This window comes from Leucopleurus acutus, assembly GCF_964270905.1.
Source record: "Leucopleurus acutus genome assembly, chromosome: 9".
Classification (NCBI taxonomy): Eukaryota; Metazoa; Chordata; class Mammalia; order Artiodactyla; family Delphinidae; genus Leucopleurus; species Leucopleurus acutus.
In genome coordinates, this window is record NC_139144.1 from 71,823,588 (window position 1) to 71,847,444 (window position 23,857).

The 23,857-nt window shown below is 38.3% G+C and overlaps 1 protein-coding gene across 2 annotated transcripts in view; it reads right to left on the reverse strand.

The window, feature by feature from the left end:
* DOCK4 (dedicator of cytokinesis 4) overlaps window positions 1-23,857 on the reverse strand; it is a 481,996-nt gene that overhangs the window by 211,600 nt on the left and 246,539 nt on the right. For both annotated transcript variants that reach the window (XM_082846152.1, XM_082846151.1), the window contains exons 9-12: window positions 10,771-10,852; window positions 10,168-10,228; window positions 6,064-6,196; window positions 2,167-2,255 (exon numbers count right to left, since the gene is read on the reverse strand). In XM_082846152.1, the coding sequence (XP_082702278.1) occupies window positions 2,167-2,255; window positions 6,064-6,196; window positions 10,168-10,228; window positions 10,771-10,852 (365 nt within the window). The remainder of the gene's footprint in view (window positions 1-2,166; window positions 2,256-6,063; window positions 6,197-10,167; window positions 10,229-10,770; window positions 10,853-23,857) is intronic.

The window sequence follows — 23,857 nt, forward strand, 5'->3', positions numbered from 1 at the left end:
CATTGAGTACTTCACCATGATTCAAGAGGCAACTGGGTATCACCTCGGTCTGGACAATGATATATTCAAATGACCCAATAACAGAAGGATTTTAAGGCATATCGGAAAGAGGAAAGACTTGGGAGTTGACAAGGAGTTTGGAAAGAAGTATATTGGAGGAGGCCAACACACCCTGCTTAGTCAAGACTGAATCAATGATGGTAAGGAGGGAAGGGAATATATGGGAAAAGTCAGAAGGTCAGGGTTAGTTTTATATTTATTTATTCACATAGGAGGCAAATGCAAGCAAATTAAGAGTAATGGGACTCATGGGGAGAAAGAAAAAGATATACAATGGTTATAGACTTCTCCACCCAAAGTTAGTGGGCAGAAGGAAAGGAGCAAAGCATAATGAATGTTTGTGAGGCATCAAAAGAACTCAAAAAGAAAATTCTTTAAATCAAGTCTAGAGCAGCACTGCATAACTGAACTATGAGATGAGCCACCTATGAAATTAAACATTTTCTAGTAGCCATATTAAAAAGTAGAAAGAAACAAAATTAACTTCCGTAATATATTTTATTTAAACCAATATATCCACAATGTTATCTCTGAACATATAACGAACATAAAAATTATTAAAGGGATGTTTTATATTCATTTTATATGTATCGAGTCTTCAAAATCGAGTATGTAATTTACAATTACTGCACGCCTCAGTCCCAGTGCTGTACTAGCCTGTCTAACGCTCAATGGCCACAGGTGGCTGGTGCCTATTAAAGTGGACAGCACAGGTACAGAATACAGTTCATGATATAGTTCACGGTATCAAGAAACACCAAAAGGTCTGAACAAAACTAACGGATTTGGCTAGAAGTTTGCCAATGAATTTGACAAGGTAAGTTTTTAAAAAGCAGCAGCCCTACCGTCTTATTGAAGGCACATTTAAGATAAATCATTTGGTCCCTACACAGTAAGCACTATTTTAATTCTTTCACAGAAAAAGTGAAGACAAGTGTACATAGCAGTTTCTGAAGTATTCGTATTATTTCGTGTTATAGTCACTACTAAAATCTCCTGGGCCTTCAGAGACTCCTCTGCCTTCAACAGTAAGTGCAAGTCTTCTGTTTATTTAGTGGTAGATGTAGGACTTCGTGTGAATCAAAGAAAAGCCAAGTTACCTCCCCAGCTCTTGGGAGAGGGAAGAAAAAACTGACCTCACCATTCACTGCGGCCTGAAGCGCTGCCACGTGTGAGCTGTGGATACTTATGGCTCTCATGGGACCGAACCACAAAGTTTCTGTCTGCAGTTACTTTTTCTTTGTGGGTTGTTTTGGCCTGGCAAGATGTGCACAGGTCTGAAAAAAAGGTGGTCTAAATTTAAATTCAGGTTCTTCTAATTGCCAGGCAAGTGGGACTATCACACAAATATCTGTATTCAGGGGACTTTAAAAATCAGCCACAAAAAGCAATGCATTCAGTTCAAATACCAGCTAATTTGATTTGAGGTTTCTTTATGTAATTAAAGCACACAACTGCATAGTTTATTTTGCTTCAACATGGGTTTGAAGGTGGGATAGGGAGCAAACGATATTCACCAAATTTTTGTCTACTGATCAAACTTTAAGACATCACTCTATATACTATATAATCTAGATATGCTATATAATATAATACAATCTATAGTATATTACTAGTATAAGACTATGTGACACATAATGTATTATATATAACTTATAATGCTATAGTACATTTCAGTTCCTGCTGGACAGGCATGCACACATTTTTCTATACATAAAACTGCAGCTATAGGCAGTGAAGCATGTTTGCCCTGGACCTTACTGACAAAAATTCCTGTTTATCGAACCCATTCCACACAGCAGTCATGAAATCAGGCATATTTGTCCTTTGGTTTTTAGCAATCAGTAACAACTTGGAGGTCCCAAGACAGGGTACTATAGAACAAATGCAGATACTCTACCTTGATTCAAACCAGAACAGAATATATTTTTTAGAGTTACAGCTACAAGCCTATCGTAGAAAAAGGAGACATACCAGAATGCTGACTGAGCATTTTTAGGGAGTAGAGAAAAAAACAAAGGGCTGATCGTTTTCTTCTTCACAGACAAATAAAAGAAAGCACCTGAAATGAAAAGTGTAGGGACTCAGCCAGATCTATTTACTCACCTGCGTTGGAGCCAGTCAAATTATAACGCGCATTCAACTTCTTGATGATGTTCTCATGGATTTGGTACCACTCACTCTCTGTATTACACCTATGAAAACATGACCACTCTGTTAAGTTTTGATGATGCATGAGATGACCTTACTAGCACACCTGCCCTTTTTGTTATAACCACTATAATGTACTTCCTGAAACCTCCTTGTAGACCTCAACAACCCACTGCAAGTGACTGTCAGTTTTGGCATAGTTGCCTCAAGATGAGCAGGAATGACCATTTCCGGTAATGCATGACCAACTACTTCATGCCAGAAGTGGCTGGGATGAACAATTCAGATTATGAGAGCTCCCCATTCCCCCAGTCTCAGAGAACAATGCATACACTGGAAGGAAGTACTGACTAAGAGTCTGACTTCCTGGATTCGAATCCTCACTATTAACTGAGTTATGTTCTTTGGGGAGTTTTTTACTCTCTCTGTGCCTTGATTTGTTCATCTGTGAAATGGGGGTAAAATACTAGAACACTAAACAAGCTTGGGCTTAGGATAATGCCTGGCATATAGTAAATGCTCAAAAAATGTTAATTCTCATTAGCGAGTCTCCACCTATTATATCATGACCAAGTTGGCTAGCATCAAAATGCAACTAATCAAGCAAAATGCAATTGAGGTTAACACAACTGGCACTGGCAAAAGGCTGGCAGGATTTACCAAAGGGTAATTAAGGTAACCCTTCCAGATTTTCCACTTGTAGGCCGAAAGGCATCTCTTCATCTTCTCACTCTGACAACCATCTGTATCTTGGTCTTTCAGCTCTTGTCAGTCACTGACTCATGCTATCTTTGTATCCATGGTACATTCACCTAGGAGACACTGAAGGTTCTTGAGGATTGAATCTAGGACTGGTAGATATCTGTGTTCCCCTGAGTACTTTGAACACTGTGGGTGCTTAAAAAATACCAGCTGCATGAATGACTGGATGGATCTCCCTCTGACTGGTAACTCCTGATGGTTCGTAAATATCTGGGTCTGCTATCTCCTTACTGCTGGGCCTCCCCCAATTAGGCTAGGGAAAGCCTCTCTTATCTGGATGTGTTTGTGAATTCACTACTATCTTTTATTAGCCACAAAGGCTCCCTCCCAAGAGTCCTGAATACCAAAGGTTCTATACACTATCAATCAAAATGTTCCAGAGTATAGAGTCCTTTTCCTCACAACCTTGTCTATAGCCAATAATTCACAATTTGTTTACATATTTATTTATTTCATCACTATCAGCTTTTCCAGGATGAACAGGATGGAGGCTGTTTTTGAACCAGTTAACAGTAGGATACCAAACAGACCACTGACTCTTAGAAGGCTGGAAAAGTAAGATGAAATGAAACCATTCCACCTGTCCAGTTGTAAGATACAAAATTGCCATGTACTACATTCTGTCCCCAGTTTTCTTAGTTCAACTCAGTTGGGAAGGGAGAAAGATGGTTTGCTTCTTATTAGATAGATAAGTTATAACTTCAGAAGTCATGCTTTTAACCTACAAAACTCCTAATAAAATAAAAGCTCCTAAAGTATGTGACTGAAATATCTTCCGGGCTCCAATGAGGTATTTGTTACTGTTCTCTGTTTTGAGTCCTAGATGGGCTAGGGATTCGGTCACCTTAACAAATAGAAATTTCTTCCAATTTGTTTCTAACAGGCACTTCCCTAAAATGTTTCACTATATTCATAGTTTCTTCTTAATCTACAATGACTGTTTTGACTGCCTAGCATCCTTCCTGGAACAGATTTGTAATTTGCTGAACTGGAATTTTTAAGGGATCTCTCTTGCAGCAAGAACAACCCCAAACCTTATTTGATACTTATGAAAAAACAGACAATAACAACCACAAAGAGCAGTACAATCTATTTTTATGGGCGTGAGTGTCTATCACAGAACTGGAATTTATGTGTCTTCCTTTGCTGGCTGCATAATCAAAGGGGATGCATGGAACTTCGGGTCCCTCAGTTTTCCCAGTAGCGAGATAAATCTAACACTTGCTACCCACACCTGGAAAGATCACTCTAAGAAACACTGAGACTGTGCTTGTAAGGAATTTTAGTTTTCTTGAAAAGCAATGCCACCTAACAGCATCACTGTCACATCACTAGACAGTGGTGTGAAATAACACCAGGAAACATACAACCTCATAACATGAGAGCTCAGGTTCTGAGTCAGACAGTCCTGACTTCACATCTGGTTCCTGTTCTGATTAGCCAGGTGACTTTGGGTGTTATTTAGCCTCTCTCTTCCCTTATGTGGAAACGGAGCCAACAGCAAATGCTTCATGGGTTTGTCATGAGGATAAAGTGACATGACACATGCAAAGTGCTTAACACAGTTCCTTGCATGTAGTTAGCACAAAGTAAATGGTGGCTATTATCATTAGTATTATTGCAATTAAATTATGTTTTATGAACATCAGTAGAGTTTAGAAAGGGGATTATCATGGATTTAAGCCCGACCATATGATAAAAAGAATAGCGTGCTTTACTACCCACTAGTTTCACTAGAAGTTTTCAAGTTTAAAATCAAGGTCACAGATTTTATTGCTCTTAAAAGAGATAAAGAGAGTTTCCAGTCCTAAACCACAGGCTGTAAGCAAATCTTTGTCAACTAATTAGCAAATATGTGGCACGGGTCCCAGGGGCACTGGGTAGAGGATGGATAAATCCATGAAACCCTGCAGCTGTGGTCAAAAAGCAATTTGAAATATATGTCCCACAGGCAGTGCGCCACGTGCGTTCCCTCCACATATGGAAAAACTATTGGCACACATTGGATACATCGACTCAACAGCCAGAACAGAAAGCTAAAGCAAGCTCACTCAGAGGAGGTCAGCCGTGTGGTCCTCAAATCGGGAATGTGGAGAGCAGATCCCCCATCCTTCAGTCCCCCATGGGTCTGCTCTGAGGATGTCACTGTGTGTCAGCTCTCAATTTTCAGTCCTATGGGGAGGTGCTCAGGGTGGGGTGATCCAAAACCATGTGCATTTTTAAAAACTTAGGATTTGGAATACATTAAGTGAGTGTTTGAGCTGAACTGTGTCTGTTCCCACTGACCCTCAAAAGATGATGTAAGTCCTAACCCACATTCTGAGGACCTTATTTGGAAATAGGGTCTTCACACAGTTAATAAAGTTAAAATTAGGTCGTTAGGGTGGGCCCTAACCCCATATAACTGTGTCCTTATAAAAAGGGGAAACTTGGACACCGAAATAGACGCACAAGCAGGGAGAGAGCCATGAGATGATGAAGACAGAGATCAGGTGACGCATCTACAAGTCACCGGAAACTAGGAGAGAGAGGCAGGGGACAGATTCTCCCCTCACAGCCCTCAGAAGGAACCAATGTAGTCAACACCTTGATCCAGGATCTGTGGCCTCCATTACTGTGAGACAATGAATTCCTGTGGTTTAAGCCTCACTGTTTACGCTGCTTTGTTAGGGCAGCCCTAGCAAACTAATAATACACGAAGTAAGAGGGAAATCGCCTGACCTGAACTTCCTTTTCCTAATTCTAATTAATTTATATTAAAAACCATTTCCATTTTCCAAGGACAAATGAACTCTCTGAGGGTAAAGACATGTTAGGCTTTAAATTCACGGGAAGTACTCTATGCAGTAGATGGTCCACCCAACTGATAAACTGTCTGTATTTTCTGGTTCTTGATTTCATAATTCCTCTGACAGGCAAATGTTGATGTGTGGGCTCACTTGCAGTGAACCTACAGATTATTGAGTTTTTGAGGAATGAACGCAACCCATCCCTGTCTCTTCCATTACCCACAAAAAGCAGGATTCGCCATGTAGGGTCCCCATGTACCTCTGCGCCCACCCCAGCCCCCAGCCCGTGCAAGCTTCTTACATGTACACTTTCAGGATGAGGTCATCTTTTGTCTCTCCTGTCAGCAGGTCAGCAATGCTAAGAACCGCACAGCCAAAAGGTCGCCGGTACTGAACACTACAGGCATTCTTTTTTTCTCCTGCCCCCATCCGACCTGTTCAATTAAAAAGCACATATGGCCCAAGGAGCCGTTGATTAATCCACCTTAAATAGAGATACATATAGCTATAAAGTAGGCCATATAAAATGTAACTGGGTGATGGAAAAGACACAGCTTTGGGACAACTGAAGATGTTGCTTCAGCTCTGGACTCTCCCCTCCAACCACCTAGCATGCCCAAGGTCACGCAGCGTAAACTCTGGCCATCAGCTGTTATCTATAAAACATGAAGATGGGAGCTGAGCCTATGTCTGGGTACCTTCCCCCAAGCATTCATGAAGGCATCCCAGGAGGCTCACATCAAAAAAGGCAGTAGTGGTGCCTATCTCATTTTCTACTTTTTAAAATTGCCATATTTAAAAACCTTTTCAAATATTTCACCTTTGAAAGGAAGCAGTTTGAGATTCCCTGAAGGTATAGCAAGTAAGCATAGGTGATCAAATCAGCACGCTCTTTCCTGACTCCGTACCCAGGCTGAAATCTCCAGGGATGTTTTTTACTCTGACACAGTTTCAACTTGTTTAACTTGTTAGACATTTTTAAATGTGTGTTTGAGATACTGTTTTAATTTATCATTGCATTTAATTACCAATGGGTTATTTTGAAGACTGAAAGCAAAAAGCACACTGGAGCTGTAATATAGCAAGTTAATGTGAGGAAAAATAATGAAAAAAGTCTGTAAGTCTGTTTCCAGATGCTTGGTAACGGATCCGTAAGTTGTTTCCATCTGAGTGAAATTCTCCTACAGCACATCTGCATGACTCTAGCACTCCCCAAATCCAATGTTAAATAGAAAAAAAAAAAAAAAAAAAAAAAGGAATGGCAACATCCAATTTAGCTTTCATTCTTCAGTAATAAAGGAGAATTGCCTCTGCAGTATATCATCTTTAGAGAAATGCTTAAAAATAAAAGCTGGAATACCACTTAAGGTGATAAAAAGCACAGAAGATACCAGTAAAAAGAGGACCTCTGAAATAATGGATTTTTCCCTATCGAAGTCCCTTTTGGACGATTGATGTGTGATAGCCTTGAAACATACTTTCTTGGATGATGTCTTGTCATCATTGATATATTATTAGTATATTGGTTAACAGGCCTAAGGATAATATGAATGTTGAGCTAAAATGGATTCATATGCTAGATCGGATACTATAAGAGCCGAGAGGGCTCCTCTGGGGTCAGGAGCTGGCGTTTACTACGTGACATGCATGGTTTTGGTGGGTCATTAGGTATTACCATGTAGGTAAAGGCTTACTAATAGGGTTAATACGTAAACTTGACTACTGTGAATTCAAGAATAGTAAGCAAAATAAGAATAATAAATGTAATGAAGACTGTAGTAGAACTAACGATTATTAGGGCTAGCGTTGCTCCTCCGATTAAATGAGTTAGTAGGTGCCCGGCCGTAATATTAGCTGTTAGCCTACAGCTAGGGCTACTGGTTGGATGAATATGCTGATAGCTCCAATAATTACTCATATACTGATAAAGAGGGATGGGTGTTCCTGGCGGTAGAAAATAAGTTAGAGATGCTTTTTTTTTTTTTTTTTAATCGCAGTATGCGGGCCTCTCACTGTTGTGGCTCGTCCGGTTGTGGAGCACAGGCTCCGACGCGCAGGCTCAGCGGCCATGGCTCACGGGCTCAGCCGCTCCGTGGCATGTGGGATCTTCCTGGACCGGGGCACGAACCCGTGTCCCCTGCATCGGCAGGCGGACTCTCAACCACTGCGCCACCAGGGAAGCCCCGAGATGCTTTTTTACGGTGAAAGCCAGGAATGACTATTCGTGCTCAGACAGGGATAGCCATTCCTAAATTTATTGAAAGGCGTGGTGGGTACAAATGAATGGTGGTGAAAGACCTCCTAAGTTTGTTGAGCCGATAAGTAAATGATGTAAATATTAATGTTCAAGTCTGTCCTTCAGAGTTATGAATGGCCATTGGTTTGATGTAAGTTGAACTAATCACTGCTGAGTAGAAATCATACAGTTATTCACGAATCTGGCGTGGGGAAACTATTTATTTCTCTTTGTTTCCTCCCCTTCTTTCCAATCAAAGATCAGGGCTTAAATTCTGAGGCAGGTGCTATTACTTCCTGCTCTCTGCAGCCAGTGAGGGTCAGCATACCCTTTTCCCATTAAACAGTACAAGGAATACTCTAGAAAAATTAAGAAGTATCTGTCCCTGATGGACAAGAATCTCCCACTCCTTAATTTCACTGCAGCAGACTAAGTCTTAGTCTTTCTTAGAGTTTCTTACCTTCAGTCTTATGGAGTAATCATCAGACAAGTCTTTGTAGTAATGTCAATAAAGAATTAATTTGACCAAAGCTCAGGGAAGGAGGGTAGATAATTTCTAATTCAACATTCATTCTGATGACTTAATGATCATAAAAATCTCAGTAAAAAATACAAAATCAAATGCCAGGTATTTGAAAGGCAGCCCTGTGATGGGTGATACTGTGAAGTGGTTTCCTCAGCTCTATCCTGGGAGTGAAGGACAGAGTTGCCCAGGCCATGGGCAAGCAGGGCATGTGGTCACTCTACCGTGTGTATATTTCTACCACCGAAAACCTACAGATACCTTTTTAAAAGTTCTGAAAGTTAAAGTGGTTTACTTTTTTTCTCAATGCTGTAGAAGATTATATTCAAATTTTAGCAATGTTTACATGAAGATATCCAGAACCACATTTTACATTAACAATTGCTATTATAAATTTGAATAAATTTTTAAAAAACACAAAGAATTACATAAACTGCACCCCTGCCATCCTGGGAACAGAGGCTTTATCTCATAAATACACAGCAACACGCATTACAACTTTTCCAACGTTGTGAAAGATTCTTTCCAATTTCCACCCCACCCCATACCCATCTATAAAAAGGAAATTAAAACAAAACCAAAAACCATTTACTTTTTTATTTATTTCTATTGTCCCTCAAATATAAAAACAGGATAAAATGAAATGGGTTTTCAGAACAGATTTTTATGAGAAAAAATACTTAGAAAATCTATGTTGAAACGACATGTTTTATAGTCTCTCTCAATGCACAATGTGGTTATCATGTGCATAAAATAAAAAACCATAAAAATAAAGATCACTGTGCAGGACCGCATGGTGAGACATCACGATCCTGCAGAAGTATCCCCAGCAAGTCATGTAGCACAGTTAATGAGGAAGCGGGAACCAATTTCCAGTATCGGCTGGTTAGCTGTAATGGAAAAATGATGTAGGCTACACCATATAGTTCCTCTGCCATAAAATGCTTGCTTTTAGATGCCTTATATGTGTAAAAACTAGTGACCACATTTTGGCTCTGATGTGCAAGTTCACTGTAGAACACTCAAAGTGTGTTCTGCAAGATGTTAATAAATGTTACATCATATAAATGTTTCCACAGTCAAATCAAATTTGGAGAAAGCTAGGGTCAACAAAATTAGAGAAGCATTTTTATATTTCCCTGTAGGACTTCTCAGACCCTTTAATAAGCTGATGAAATTATACAAGTGAAAAATATATGCAAAGTTTTCAGTATTTCATAACCCTTTTCTTATAGCACTTTCTGTAATAATGCTCTGCAGCCTTCTGTACTTTGGAAAATGCCAATTGGTTTCATAAACCTGTAGGAAATCCAGCTCCTAGAAGTTTAATTTATGCTGTTAACAGAAATTAGAATTAAAAAGAAACAAATACCAAGTGCTTGAATCAAATATGTTTAGAGAGTCCAATAAAACAAAATGAAACACAACAAACTAACTAATGACTTATACGGAGAGAGAACAAAATCTATTTATGGTGATATGAAAGTCTGGGGAGACCAGGGAACAATTCCCAAATTCTGTAATTACTGGATTCAAATGTGGCCTTGACTTCTTTCTGATCTAGACATCACATAAATCACAACTACATAGAGACCTCTCAGCAATTCTCCCTGTCGTGCTCCTGTCACACCAAGTATCATACCTACCAATTCGGATGATGTGCACGGTGATGTAGATGTCCCTTCTTAGCTCACTGCTACCCAAATCCTACCAAAAAACAAAGTCTGGTCATTTTAGAACTCATAATTTATGCAGAAGCATTTAAAAGGCATATGTAGCACATAATCTTCACAAATAACAGAAGAAAGACAAAGATAAACATAGACATTCTTAATGGAATTTCTGTAGCAGAAGCATAAAGTTCAAATCCTGTTCTAAAATATCACTACAATCAACTTTACTGTAAGCCTATGATGTCAAATAAGACTTAAAAGGAAAGCCCATTCTTATTTCAGTCTCTCACTTACTCATTCTTTAAACACTTATTAATATACTAAATACCACCTGCCATACTGAGCCCTATCACCATTGGGCTTTGGCCATAGTGTGACAGGCTCTAATGCACACTAAGGGACAAAGGTGTGACTGTGAATGCTGGTATTCAGATTTTGGGGCACTACTGTAATTTATGTGTTATTTACAAAGTTTAAGCAAATCTACTATGTTCTCTCACAGTAACTTATTTCTCTTAAATAAGATAAAGTACTTAAGGAAGAATCTGCCTCCTGGATAAAACAAGATCCACTTACCACAAAGAGAGAGCACTGTCGTTCTGGTTTATCTGGGGCTTTGGGAAGCCCATTTCTATTCAGCCTCAAGAAAAATCTCTCACTACAAGAGAAAAGAAGTTTAATATTTTGAAAATTGTTTAATATGTAAGGACTCATTACTTTTCTAGCTGCTCTTCATCCTAAGAGTTAAACTCAAAACCTATTAAGTCTTTCATTTGACATCAAAACTGCTGATATAATTTAGGAGAGAACCCAAGACAATAAACATTTGCTTCACTTCGGACAAAACTGGCAAAGAGGCAAGTGCAAAAGCAGAAAACATAAATATATATGCAAGCAAAAAATTAACTTTGAAAAGAATAAGCTTCTATATCAGTGATATCATTATTTTAAAAAGTAGAAAAAAGTACACTAAAAGAAAACATGTGACAATGTGTTTTGTGTATTTGTACCTAAGATTCATTTTTCATGTTTTGTGTCATAGTATTTAATAAACATTATACAAGGACACCATTCTGAGTGGTAACCATTCATTAGAAGGCTTAATATTTTATGCTCTTATAAACCTATAATCCAAAACACAAAAAGAGAGACCAAGAAATGAAACTTGAATTTTCTTTGGTCCACAAAGGAACAGAAGACCTCGCACTGTCTATAGAACTTGCATTGAAAATACAGTGACACCTAGATTTAATGCAAACACAAATAATGCTGTTGATCAGCCACTAATTCAAGTCAATAAATACTTGTGGACACCATTTATACCCAAGATAATGTGTTACACTATCTATGTTCAAAAAACTAAAATGAATATCACCCTCGTCCCCAAATTAATCTACCAGCTACCACAAGCTTCTGAATTTTAATACCCTGATGCCCACAATAGAATCAAATGGCTGGCTGCCTCAGAAAGAGAACACACAGCCAACATCCCCAAAATGTGAAATTAGCACAGGGTATAGACTTGGTCAGTGTAGCTTCAGCCTAGGCATCAAGCAGGGAAAGGGAAGGTAGGGCATTAGTAAGGTTCAGACCCTTCCAAGTCTCCAAGCTTATTTATCACTTGGTCCGTGCCGTAAATAATGGCTCTGTCATCCAAAATCACCCTTCTCCCCTACAGGGGGAGAAATGAGGACCACAATCAGATCTCTAAGGAAGCATATGGATTTGAATTTATGGTTGTTTTGGAACATTTTTATTCTCTTTTGCCATCTAAATCTAGATAGATATATTTAACAGATTCAACTACCTGGCTCACCCTGTCCTTTTCTTATATTATGCCTATCCCTGATCTCTCACATGAGAAAGGGCAACCAATACACATTTCTACGGGGTCATTTCCACACTTACTAACTATGTCTTGTTCCACAGAGCAGTGGCTGATGAGATGTGAATGAAGAGAATATAAATTGCTGCAAGGATTCTCAAATGAAGACTATAAAGTTCCCATAGGAAATAATTCTGAAGCGGAGGCTGGAAACGACAGATCCAACCTCGGATGCAGAGTTAAATCAATCTTATCCAATTGTCATTTACTATAATTCATGGCAAAGCACTGCAAACTCTATTCAGAATGGAAGAATATTTACTATTATTTCAAATTTAATATGTACTAAAAGGAAATGTGCAAAACTTCACCTTGGGATAAATGAATTACACTTTAAAATAGTCATTATTAGGTAATACTGTTTTTTTGAGAAAACAGTATTTTTTTGGGAATGGGCACTCTGCTGAGGACTTTACATGGATTAATTCCTTTTATCCTCACTACGCCTTTAGGAAGTCAGTACTATTATTATGCCATTTTATAGTTGGGAAAACTGAGAAATAGTAAATAGTTTTGCCCAAGATTACAGAGCTGTTGGAGAAAAGACAGTCTCTTCAATAAGTGGTGTTGGGAAAACTGGACAGCTACATGTAAAAGAATGAAATTAGAACACTCCCTAACACCATATACAAAAATAAACTCAAAATGGATTAGAGACCTAAATGTAAGACCGGACACTATAAAACTCTTAGAGGAAAACATTAGGAAGAACACTCTTTGACATAAATCACAGGAAGATCTTTTTTTGATCCACCTCCTAGAGGTCTGGAAATAAAAATAAACAAGTGGGACCTAATGAAACTTCAAAGCTTTTGCACAGTAAAGGAAACCATAAACCAGACGAAAAGACAACCCTGAGAATGGGAGAAAATATTTGCAAATGAATCAACGGACAAAGGATTAATCTCCAAAATATATAAACAGCTCATGAAGCTCAATATTAAAAAAACAAACAACCCAATCCAAAAATGGGCAGAAGACCTAAATAGACATTTCTCAACATCACTAATTATTAAGAAATGCAAATCAAAACTACAATGGGGTATCACCTCACACCAGTCAGAATGGCCATCATCAGAAAATCTACAAACAACAAATGCTGGAGAGGGTGTGGAGAAAAGGGAACCCTCTTGCACTGTTGGTGGGAATGTAAATTGATACAGCCACTATGGAGAACAGTATGGAGGTTCCTTAAAAAACTAAAAATTGAATTACCATATGATCCAGCAATCCCACTACTGGGCATATACCCAGAGAAAACCATAATTCAAAAAGACACATGCGCCCCAATGTTCATTGCAGCACTGTTTACAACAGCCAGGTCATGGAAGCAACCTAAATGCCCATCGACAGACGAATGGATAAAGAAGATGTGGTACATGTATACAATGGAATATTACTCAGCCATAAAAAGGAACGAAATTGGGTCATTTGTTGAGACGTGGATGGATCTAGAGACTGTCATACAGAGTGAAGTAAGTCAGAAAGAGAAAAACAAATATTGTATATTAACGCACATATGTGGAACCTAGAAAAATGGTACAGATGAACCGGTTTGCAGGGCAGAAATTTAGACACAGATGTAGAGAACAAACATATGGACACCAAGGGGGAGAAGTGGCGGGGTGTGTGTGTGTGTGTGGTGTGCTGAACTGAGTGATTGGGATTGACATGTATACACTGATATGTATGAAACTTATGACTAATAAGAACCTGCTGTATAAAAAAAATAAAAAATAATAATAAAAAAAAGATTGCAGAGCTGGTGTGTGGCTGAGTAGGAATTCTATGCCACATATAATTCAAAACGTTCGTCCTTCATTTGAATGCTATAGAATAAATTCTTTCTCTGCTTCATAGAATAATTGAGCAAATATTTACAGAATACTGAGATAAGGGAGAAGTCATTCATCCTCCGCGACTCCACTGACTCAGTCAAACTTGGTCCCAAGAGGGACCCCACATCCTTCCTGGGGTAAGAGGAAAGGAAGAAGTAGAAACCCTGATTTAGCAGGTTTTCAAAGCCATCCCTGGTTTGACATTGTTCCTTGGTAGTTTTTTCAATGAAACATACTTAGAAAAATGACTTGAGAAATAAATTATTTTACTAAACAAATGCAAACCTCCAGAAAGATTTAAGTATTTGGCTTTAGTTGGTCAAAACTCCGGAGGTTTAAGACCAGTGTTTGGTTTTGCTTCTTCGTCATCAGTCACCTACTAACATATAATGTTTAGTGATTGTATTTTAGCCCCAAACGCAAGCACTGTGACTATTTTCCCCCTCCTGATGAGGGACCGCGTGCTCTTTTTTATATGTTTGACGCTTCTCTTTATCCCTACGGAAACATTTGAAACAAATGTCACTTTACCTTCTGACAGGTCAGTCAAAAATGATAAATAACAATAATATTAATATATAAAAGTCAACATGGCATTCTACATATGGAGACCTTAACTTTAATACTGATTTAAAATACTATTCCATATTCACAAATTTCATCAATCTTCTGGTAAAATCATGTTTCCTAAAGCATTCTATTTCAGACACTCCTTTTGCTCTGTCACTATTTTAATTTCACTAGTCTAGACAGAATCCTGATTATGCAAGAATTATTATCATATCCTATTACAGAAAGAATACCAATATGTACTAAGCCATATCCCTCAGCTGAAGCATGCCTTAAAGGGGAGATAAAAATAGACTGAATATGTACTATGGAGAAATAAGTCATGTGCAATTTTTTAAAAACCAGACTTCTTTTAAAAGGAAAAAAAAAAACCTTTTATGGCCAATCAAATAAAACCTTTTTTATTCATTTGGTGAAAGTTGTTGGTATACAAACTCAATCAATTTCCCTTCAGCTTTGGTGATACAGCAACCACTAAATCAGCAAATGGTTTCAGAGAAAAAAAAAGAACTACAGCAACACATTTCAGAATCTTCAGATTACAATAAATACCACCCACACGCTCACACACGTCTGTAAAATGCCAAACTGTTGCCTTCGAGGCGGGGGGACTAAACGAGTGTATGACATTTCACTCCGGCACATCTTCCAAAATTCTCTCACAGACTTTTGTGGCCACACACAAAGGTATTTTCAACTCTCTACTCTAAGTCAAAGAGTGGGACCTCATCAGAAAACAGAACTAGCTTTTGTGAATTTAAGAAGTGTCCTATTATAAGATGTGCATACCTACATTACATCATTTACACTTTTTTCCCCCTAATCATAAGAGGTATGTGTGTTTCTTTCCATTACACTGTGACTAACTAGAATACAGGCCCATGACAATTAACCTTTACATTCCCAGCTGCTAGCCAACGATTTGGTACCTCCTTAGTGTTTAAAGACTGAACAAATACAACCTTTTAGGAAAAAGTACAGCAAAATATAAATTATTGGGAAGCAACTTTTGCTCTCTTCCCTATAATATCTTTTACTTCACAGTAGTGAAATGTATGAAATTCTCCAGAGACATTTCAATCAATGGCACCTTACCACCAGATGTGAGAGTCACAAAATTAACTTCACGGCCCCTCCAGATTCTAGATCATGCCATTTAACTCTGCCATGCATATCCTATGTCTTTATTACAGTAAACATATACTAATGGAAATATCTATGGTGACATAATATGTTTTCAAATGAGAATACTGCCTTCTTCATCAGCAAAGAGTGAATAAGCACACAGAACACTTCTAGACACATTAAGAAATGAGAGTTGACATTATTCCCAGCAGAGAAAAATCATCATTTGACTTCCTGTTATAGTGTCATGTCCTCCCAGAGGAAATATCACTGCCAGGGAAATTTAGTGTCCACCTGAATTCCTTGTGTGAGCCACTATAATTCACCATATGATAAATCAACAATCTCAAATTCTTTCTTTGGAAATAAAGAACAAAAAATCACAATTATTTATTATTTATAACCTGCCTTCTTCTACAAAGGATTTGAGAGGACCAAGATAATGAAATAAGAGTGTGCAAGAGTATCCCCAGATACCTCTGGGGAAAAATAGTGAAAGTCAAAATATACCCTGTCCTGGTGTATTTATATATGCTTTACATGGATTTTCTCATTTAATTCTCCCAACCACCCTATAAGGTAGGAGCCCCTCGCATCCCCATTTTACAAATGAGAAAGGTGGAGCTTGGGGATATTGGGTAATTTGGCCAAAGTTGCACGGTCAGTCAAGGTTGGAACCAGGAAATAAATTTCCAGGGTCTGATTCCAAAGTTTCAGCTCTTAACCACAATGTTATGCTGTTTTCAAAATAACAGAACACCTCAAAACAGACAAAAAGAACAAGCCTACCCATGTCACGTGAACCAAGGATTTTATTATGAATATTTTCAATAAAATACAAAAATAATAATTAAAAATGCAAGAAGCCAGACAAAAAAAAAATAAAGCCACGAACATATCTGTGTTTAGGGAGTTTATGTCTGTGAACCTGCTCAGCTGCACTACTGACCTTCTGATGCACTCAAAACAACCTCTGATAATAAAGGGTGTACTTCAACAGCATAGCTTGGTAGAAAACTTTTTACCAGTGATGCAAATAATATGGGAGGCACAGTAGGGTTCTGAAGACCCTAATGGCTTCTCCGTCCCCTTCGCAGCAGGATAGGATGCTCCTATCTTCCCACCCCCTCCTCCTATCATCATAACACTCAGAAGCAGCTGTCCTGTAGGAAAGGTCCTACCTAGGGTCTTGGAGGCCTCCAGGCCAGATGTGGGAGGGTCCTCCCAGCCTTCTGACTAATCACATAAAGTGGCTCTCCCATATGGCACTCCTAGGACAATCATTTGCCTTCAAAGAGCAATGCACCTAAAGTTAGGAATGACCAACGCCAAGGAGATTTTTGTATTTCTCTATATGGATTCATGTTTATCAGTGTATAGCTCCCCTCTCACAAGAAACAAAACTGCCTAGTGGTTTAATGTTTGTGGAAATTACACAGTGTACACTTTATCCAAAAATATGTGATTGGATAATATCTTGGGTTGAAGTCTGATTAATCTACAAAAAATTACAAAGAATATTTCCAAAATCATTTTGAACAGTTAAGTCACTGAAATAAATTTATGTTCTCCAAAACTGACAGAAACAGGGTTTCCCTGGTGGCACAGTGGTTGAGAGTCCGCCTGCCGATGCAGGGGACACGGGTTCGTGCCCTGGTCCGGGAAGATCCCACATGCCGCGAAGCGGCTAGGCCCATGAGCCATGGCCACTGAGCCTGCGCGTCCGGAGCCTGTGCTCCGCAATGGGAGAGGCCACAACAGTGAGAGGCCCGCATAACACACACACACACACAAAGTGACAGTAACAAAAGAGAGCAAACACTTCAGTGGTCGTATTCTGGTACACTAATTGGAAAAAGAACTGTCTGGTTCTTTTATGCTTACACTTTTTTATTTTTATTTTTTTAATTAATTAATTAATTTTTGGCTGCGCTGGGTCTTCGTTGCTGTGTGTGGGCTTTCTCTAGTTGCGGCAAGTGGGGCTACTCTTCGTTGCAGTGTGCGGGCTTCTCATTGTGGTGGCTTCTCTTGTTGCAGAGCACAGGCTCTAGGCACATGGGCCTCAGGAGTTGCAGCACATGGGCTCAGTAGTTGCAGCACACAGCCTCAGTAGTTGTGGCTCACGGGCTCTAGAGCACAGGCTCAATAGTTGTGGCACACGGGCTTAGTTGCTCCACGGCATGTAGGATCTTCCCAGACCAGGGCTCGAACCCGTGTCCCCTGCATCGGCAGGCGGACTCTCAACCACTGTGCCACCAGGGATTTCGCCACCAGGCGATTTCTCGCCTTTCTTCTCCCAACCATATGACTGATACAAATGAAGTTTTTCCTTGGCAATAAATGAAAGCAACTCCTCAAGCAAGTCTTCCTAGATAAAGTTATTAATGTGCTTTCTAATTTTAAAACGAAAGCAACACAAGGATCATGAGCTCTTCTGATTAAAGGGAAATGAAACAAGAAGGATCCTTGATACCAGGGTTGCCACAGTAGTTTACCTAAAGAACAGAAAGACTCTGAGTTTTCTTTTTTAATATTAATACCCAAGTCCAGATTCGCTTCACAAATATCTGAGGTTGAAGGACTAAGCAACCAACTAATGGGTTGGCTTTGTCAGGACAATAAAGGATTTTGATTTAGTTGAATGATGAAAGGGGAGATAATTTTTTTAAACTACAGTCAACTCTATTGCTAATGTTTGAACATCAAGCTGATTCTTTCTTACTACTTAGAATGACTTAAAACCACTTCATGTTACTTTTCTTTTCAGAGAATAAAGCTAACTGAATCAGAATTCCTTTTGGGAAGGTAAAGTTCAAAGAAAAAGGAGTGCGATGCTTTCTAAAGTTATAAATAAGTGATGTACAGATCACCTACTGATTGACGGATGAATTAAAGAAAAGATTTGGATCAACTGTTGATTTGAGAAAAACAATAATGACTCTAAGTTCTAAAGACTTGAGACCCTAAAAATCTTATTGTTGAATTCAAGTAAAATCCTTAGAAACAGCTAAACTGTTTAACTGAGCTACTCAGGAAAAAACTTGCTTATGTCTACCTCTAGAGAACTCATTAAGAATTTCACTAGAAAACAAGTTTCTTAGAGAAGTAACTAAAAGTAGGTGATGATAGGATCTGGTCAACAGAAACAAGGACTGTGAAATAAAACCTGTTTACAGGCAGGATGTCTTATGCTTATTGTTCTTGGAATTTACATAATTTGATTAGGGTAAACACTATACCTTTGACATTTCATGAGGGAGGAATCACTCTGATTTATATATAGTAATTATTCTGACCTTTTTAACAATGCCTCTTTTGTTAGAAAGTATCTGTAGTAAGCAATCTTGAAAGTAAAGCAAACCTGAGCTCTTTATAACTACGCTGGGTTGAAGCATGCAGTTCTTTGCAAAGGCAAAGAAACCTTAATGAAAACAGACTAACTGAAAAAAATCTAAGTAATTCAAGCCTTGAAAAAACAGTAAGTATAATGTCTTCATACATTTATTATCTCAAAAAAAGTTCTAATTTTTAAAATGAAAGAAGCCAAAATCAAATATCCCTTTCAACAGCTTACTGATAGATTCTTTATATTCATTATAACTTAAAAAAATGAAAACTTATGATTACCAAAGGGGAAAGGAGTAGGGTAGGGATAAATTAGGAGTATGGGATTAACAGATACAAACCACTAGATATAAAAATAGATAAACAATAAGGATTTTCTGTATAGCACAGGGAACTATAATAACCTATAATGGAAAAGAATCTGAAAAAAAATATGTACATGTATAACTGAATCATTTTGCTGTACACCTGAAACTAACACATTATTATAAATCAACTATACTTCCATCTAAAAAAAAGAAAAGTATCTAAATCATCATTAAATACTATTTATTAACAAGATGACCCATGCGATTGGACTTTCTAAAGGTCAAATGCTTTTTCTTTTTAATCAGGGAGCTACAAAGCCTCTACACTGATATGCAAATGTTCATGTGTATGAGGATAGGTACATTAGTTTCTGTAGAGCTCCATAGTTTTCGTAAGTTTGAAAATGAACTTTAGGCACTGAAAAGTTTAGGAAGCATTGCTTTAGACACCACAAGTATTTTTGGTGAAACAAAAACAGCAATACTGGTTACCATACAAAGAGAAACTCTAGCCTTTAAAAATATTCCTTGACTTAAAGCTTAATAGTATTTTGAACATCAATAGAATGTAAGTTCTGGGAGGGCAAGAATTTTTTTTTTTAATTCATTTATGTGTCCCCAATGCCCAGATCAGTGCCTTTCCCCGAGGACAGCAGTACTTGTTTGCTGAATAAATGAAGATCAGTGATTCAACAGCAATACCTCTGTTGCCCAATGGAAATAAAAAGATGCAGTCTCTATTTAACTTGTAGTCAAAGATCTCTAGATGGAAATACTTAGGAGAAGACGCTACACAGATACTCTTCAACTTGCAGGGTTACGTCCTGATAAAACTATTCAGCTTTACAAGAGCATTGTACCGAATATGGCTAGCCCAGGGAAAGATCAAAATTCAAAGTACAGTTTCCAGTAAATGTGTATTGCTTTCGCACCACTGTGAAGTCAAAAAATCCTAAGTCGAACCACTGTAAGTCAGGGACTGTCCATAAATTTATCTGCTAATTTTTATTTACTTTTTTTGTTTTTTTTAGCAGGACAGATTTTGCAAATGATGCAAATGATGCAAATGATGACAGCAGAGTTCTGATTAACACAGGAGAACCTGAAACAAATCCATTACCATTGCTGATGCACTCAACCTTGAGTTCTCTCTCTTATTAATAAGCACATCCCCACTGGAGTGGAAGGAAGACAGAAAAAATTAAGACAATAATGACACAATCTTTTAATACTTTGCCTCAACAACAGTGAGAGACTTGTAAACTTCCTTTAACTGCATCGATGCCCAGTCTGTGTAGGGCATTCTGCAAGGTGCTGGGAACAGAAAGATAAGGAGAGGGTAAAGTCTTATCTTCAGAAAAGGAACTAAGGAGGACCGCATCATGAGTAATTCCTTTGTCAATGGTGAATCACCTTACAGCACAAATGGCAATGAAGAGCAAAGAAGTCCTTGTAAGGTGGGTTGCTATGTGTGAGCGTGATTTGATTGGTAGTGAATTTAGGAAAACTAAATTAATCTGAATTCTCTATAGGCAGAAGACACAGGGCAGAGGAGAACAGACAGAGACGACCAGAATCCCGGTGAAAAGAACACCCATCTGCTCATCTTTTAAAACACAGGAATAGGGGTGGAAAGCCCTTCTGATCAATTTCTAAAACTCTGCACTGTTTAAGTACAATGAGACAAATTGGCTGAGTAAGTGTTTAGAGCTAAAGGGGATGAGAAAGCCAGTTCTGAATACATTTACTCTATGAGTTTTTGGTTTTCTGCCACTTTAATGTTCCAGCCACTTATTCTTATAATAATAGTAGTAATTTAAAATTTCAAAAGTAATTGGAATTGTGTGGCTCTCAAAATGCTACAGAGAAAAACTGTGGATCACTTCTACGCTGGGTGTTCTCAGCATGAATAAAGTTATTTGTTTGCTTGTTTTTGTTTTAATTTAGATCCTCCTCCTGGTTCATTTCTTAAAATCTCTCCTATTAACATCACTACATCTCAAATTTTTTTTTTGTATGCAACAGAAGTGTGACCAAAGGGGGAGCAAACCACAGAATCTGATTAACTTCAAAGTGACAACAATCCCAATTTTCATGCACCTGCTAGAAGAATCAAATGATGGCAAAGAAGGGGGAGAGTGGAAAGCACTCATGCCTTTAAAGAGGAGGCCTGAGGGAAGGTCACTGCGGGTCAGTGATGTACAGACACCCACAGGGAACTCTGTGCCAGCATGTCTACACACAGCAGGAAGCACTCTGGGCCACATGGAATTGTTGATATTGCCACAGTCCAAGGAGGACCTCTGAATGCCTTCTTCTATTTCTGTTCTCAAATAGAGTTGTGCTCCCTGCATGCATGGCCAGTCAGACATTTTCCCCTCCATTATTGCTGTACTTTGGAGAGGTTATAATTTTGAGTTAATTTTATAACATAAAACTGTAAAAAGAGATTTATGCCAACTATCTTTCTACGTTCAAAACAACAAATGCTCCTAATTTATGTAAAAATATAGAGACTGAATTTGTGTGATCACACTATAATAAGTTGTAAATGAGGTATGAAATGAGAAATTCAAGCACAGTGCTCAGAGAATTAAAGAATCATATGTGCTCCCTTAACTGTGTTATGTACTATAATATAGACACAAAAATATTAGCATTTTTTCCAAGAGTGGGCTAAACAACTACCCTCACCAACAGCTCCCTTCTGTAAGGTCTTTAAAAAATTTCCCAGTAACTAAGTCTTTTCAAAAGAAGCCCTGATTCTTTAATTTCCTCTTAAAAATGAAAGGCAATTAGATCACATCAGCCTCTGAAGAGATCAAATGGAAGCTACTGTTGTAATGTCTTTAATTCTCCTCCTCCTGCTAGATTCCCAGTCTCAGTTTTTTCCAACTGTGATGTGTCAGACTCCAACTCTACCACCTGATACCTCTTTTCTGAGCACACCTGGCAACAGCTGTCTAACTGGGGAGCCAGGATTCACCACCAATTTCAGATGTCTCTCTTTGGAGGTCCCGTCCTGCACTCAGCAGTTCCATTTTTCATCACTAACTCACTTCCTATCACATTTTTGCTCAAAGGCTGCTGACCTTGTTCCTGCAACTCACTTTCAGCCCTGAACTCCCTTTCATTCTCTCTTTTGCTCTCCAGCAGCAGCTCATCTTGTTTCCCCACTTTCCTTATAAAAGATCAAGGCCACAGACCCAGTCCCTGTTTTCCATTTCAATATCTTACACCCATTTCAGCGCCCTCCCTCCCTCCCTCCCACATTAGTAGAAGAAGGGACCTTCCTCCTTCTGGAAATAGCTGCCTTCACATGTGTCCTGGATCCCTTCTGCCATCTGCTCCAGGAGTCACCTTTGGGTCTCCAGCAGGGCCTCACGCTGCTCGCACACAACTGTTACTCCTGTGCACTGTGTGATGTGTGAATGAATGAACAAGGGAGTGGTGAGTGGTTTCCTCACCTTTGGGAGAACAAATCTCTACGCTTTTTAAATTATCTTTTAAAAAATTTATTTAAGTATAGTTGAGTTGAGTTATAATGTTGTGTTAATTTCTGCTGTACATCAAAGTGACTCAGTTATACATATATACATTCTTTTTCATTATGGTTTATCACAGGATATTGAATACAGTTCCCTGTGTTATACAGTAGGATCTTGTTTTTTAGGACAAACCTTTATTAATTCAGAGTTTTGGGGAAGCTGGTCCTTATATAGACACAGGATTTTGCTTAAGCATATAAGGTATTCCCTCTCACAGAACATTAATCCTCTAAAAGTTGCCTATTTTGTTTTATATATGAGTCAAAGCTTATGGTTTAAAGATAATACTATTGTAATATATGTGTTATTATAATACTGAATGCCCTAGACCTTCAGAAAACATTCCTGTTAAGTTCTGCCAAAAACATTACCAAAAATATCATGGTCAGTTCAAAGGAACCCAGGATTATTATTCAAGGCAGAATGGAATCCAAACCATGTATGGGGCTAGTGACTAGACCAGATTAATAAACCCGTCTTCTTTCGAAGAGATTGAAAAAAATGCCTGCCCTCATGGCTTTCCTTCCCACATGCATAAAACATTGATAATTTTAAGGAGGTAATTCATTAACCATACATACTATATGCTAAAAGGTAAAGCGAGCACCCACAGACCTGTCACAAGGAATTCACAACCATTCAATTCTGTCACACCGCTCCGCCCATCCCTTTGCTCTTTCTTTGTTTCTTTTTTTTCCTGTTGCTAAAGTATTTTAAAGCAAATCATATCCCTGATGCCATTCGACCTGTTTACTAGTCTCTCTAAATCTTATATAACTATAATAACACATACCTTAAAAATTAAGAATAATTCCTTAGACTGTATGATTTCTTTAAGAATTCAAGACCAAACACCACATATCATTTCTGGTTATGTTAAAGTACAGTTCCCGTTTTTAATCATCATCATCATAGCTTATAATTACTGACCAATGACCCGGTGTCAAGCATTAGACTAAAAAGTATATGCATTATCTCATGTAATCCTCAAATAATCCCATGAGAGAAGTACTGTTATTATCCTCTTTTAGCAGATAAATTACA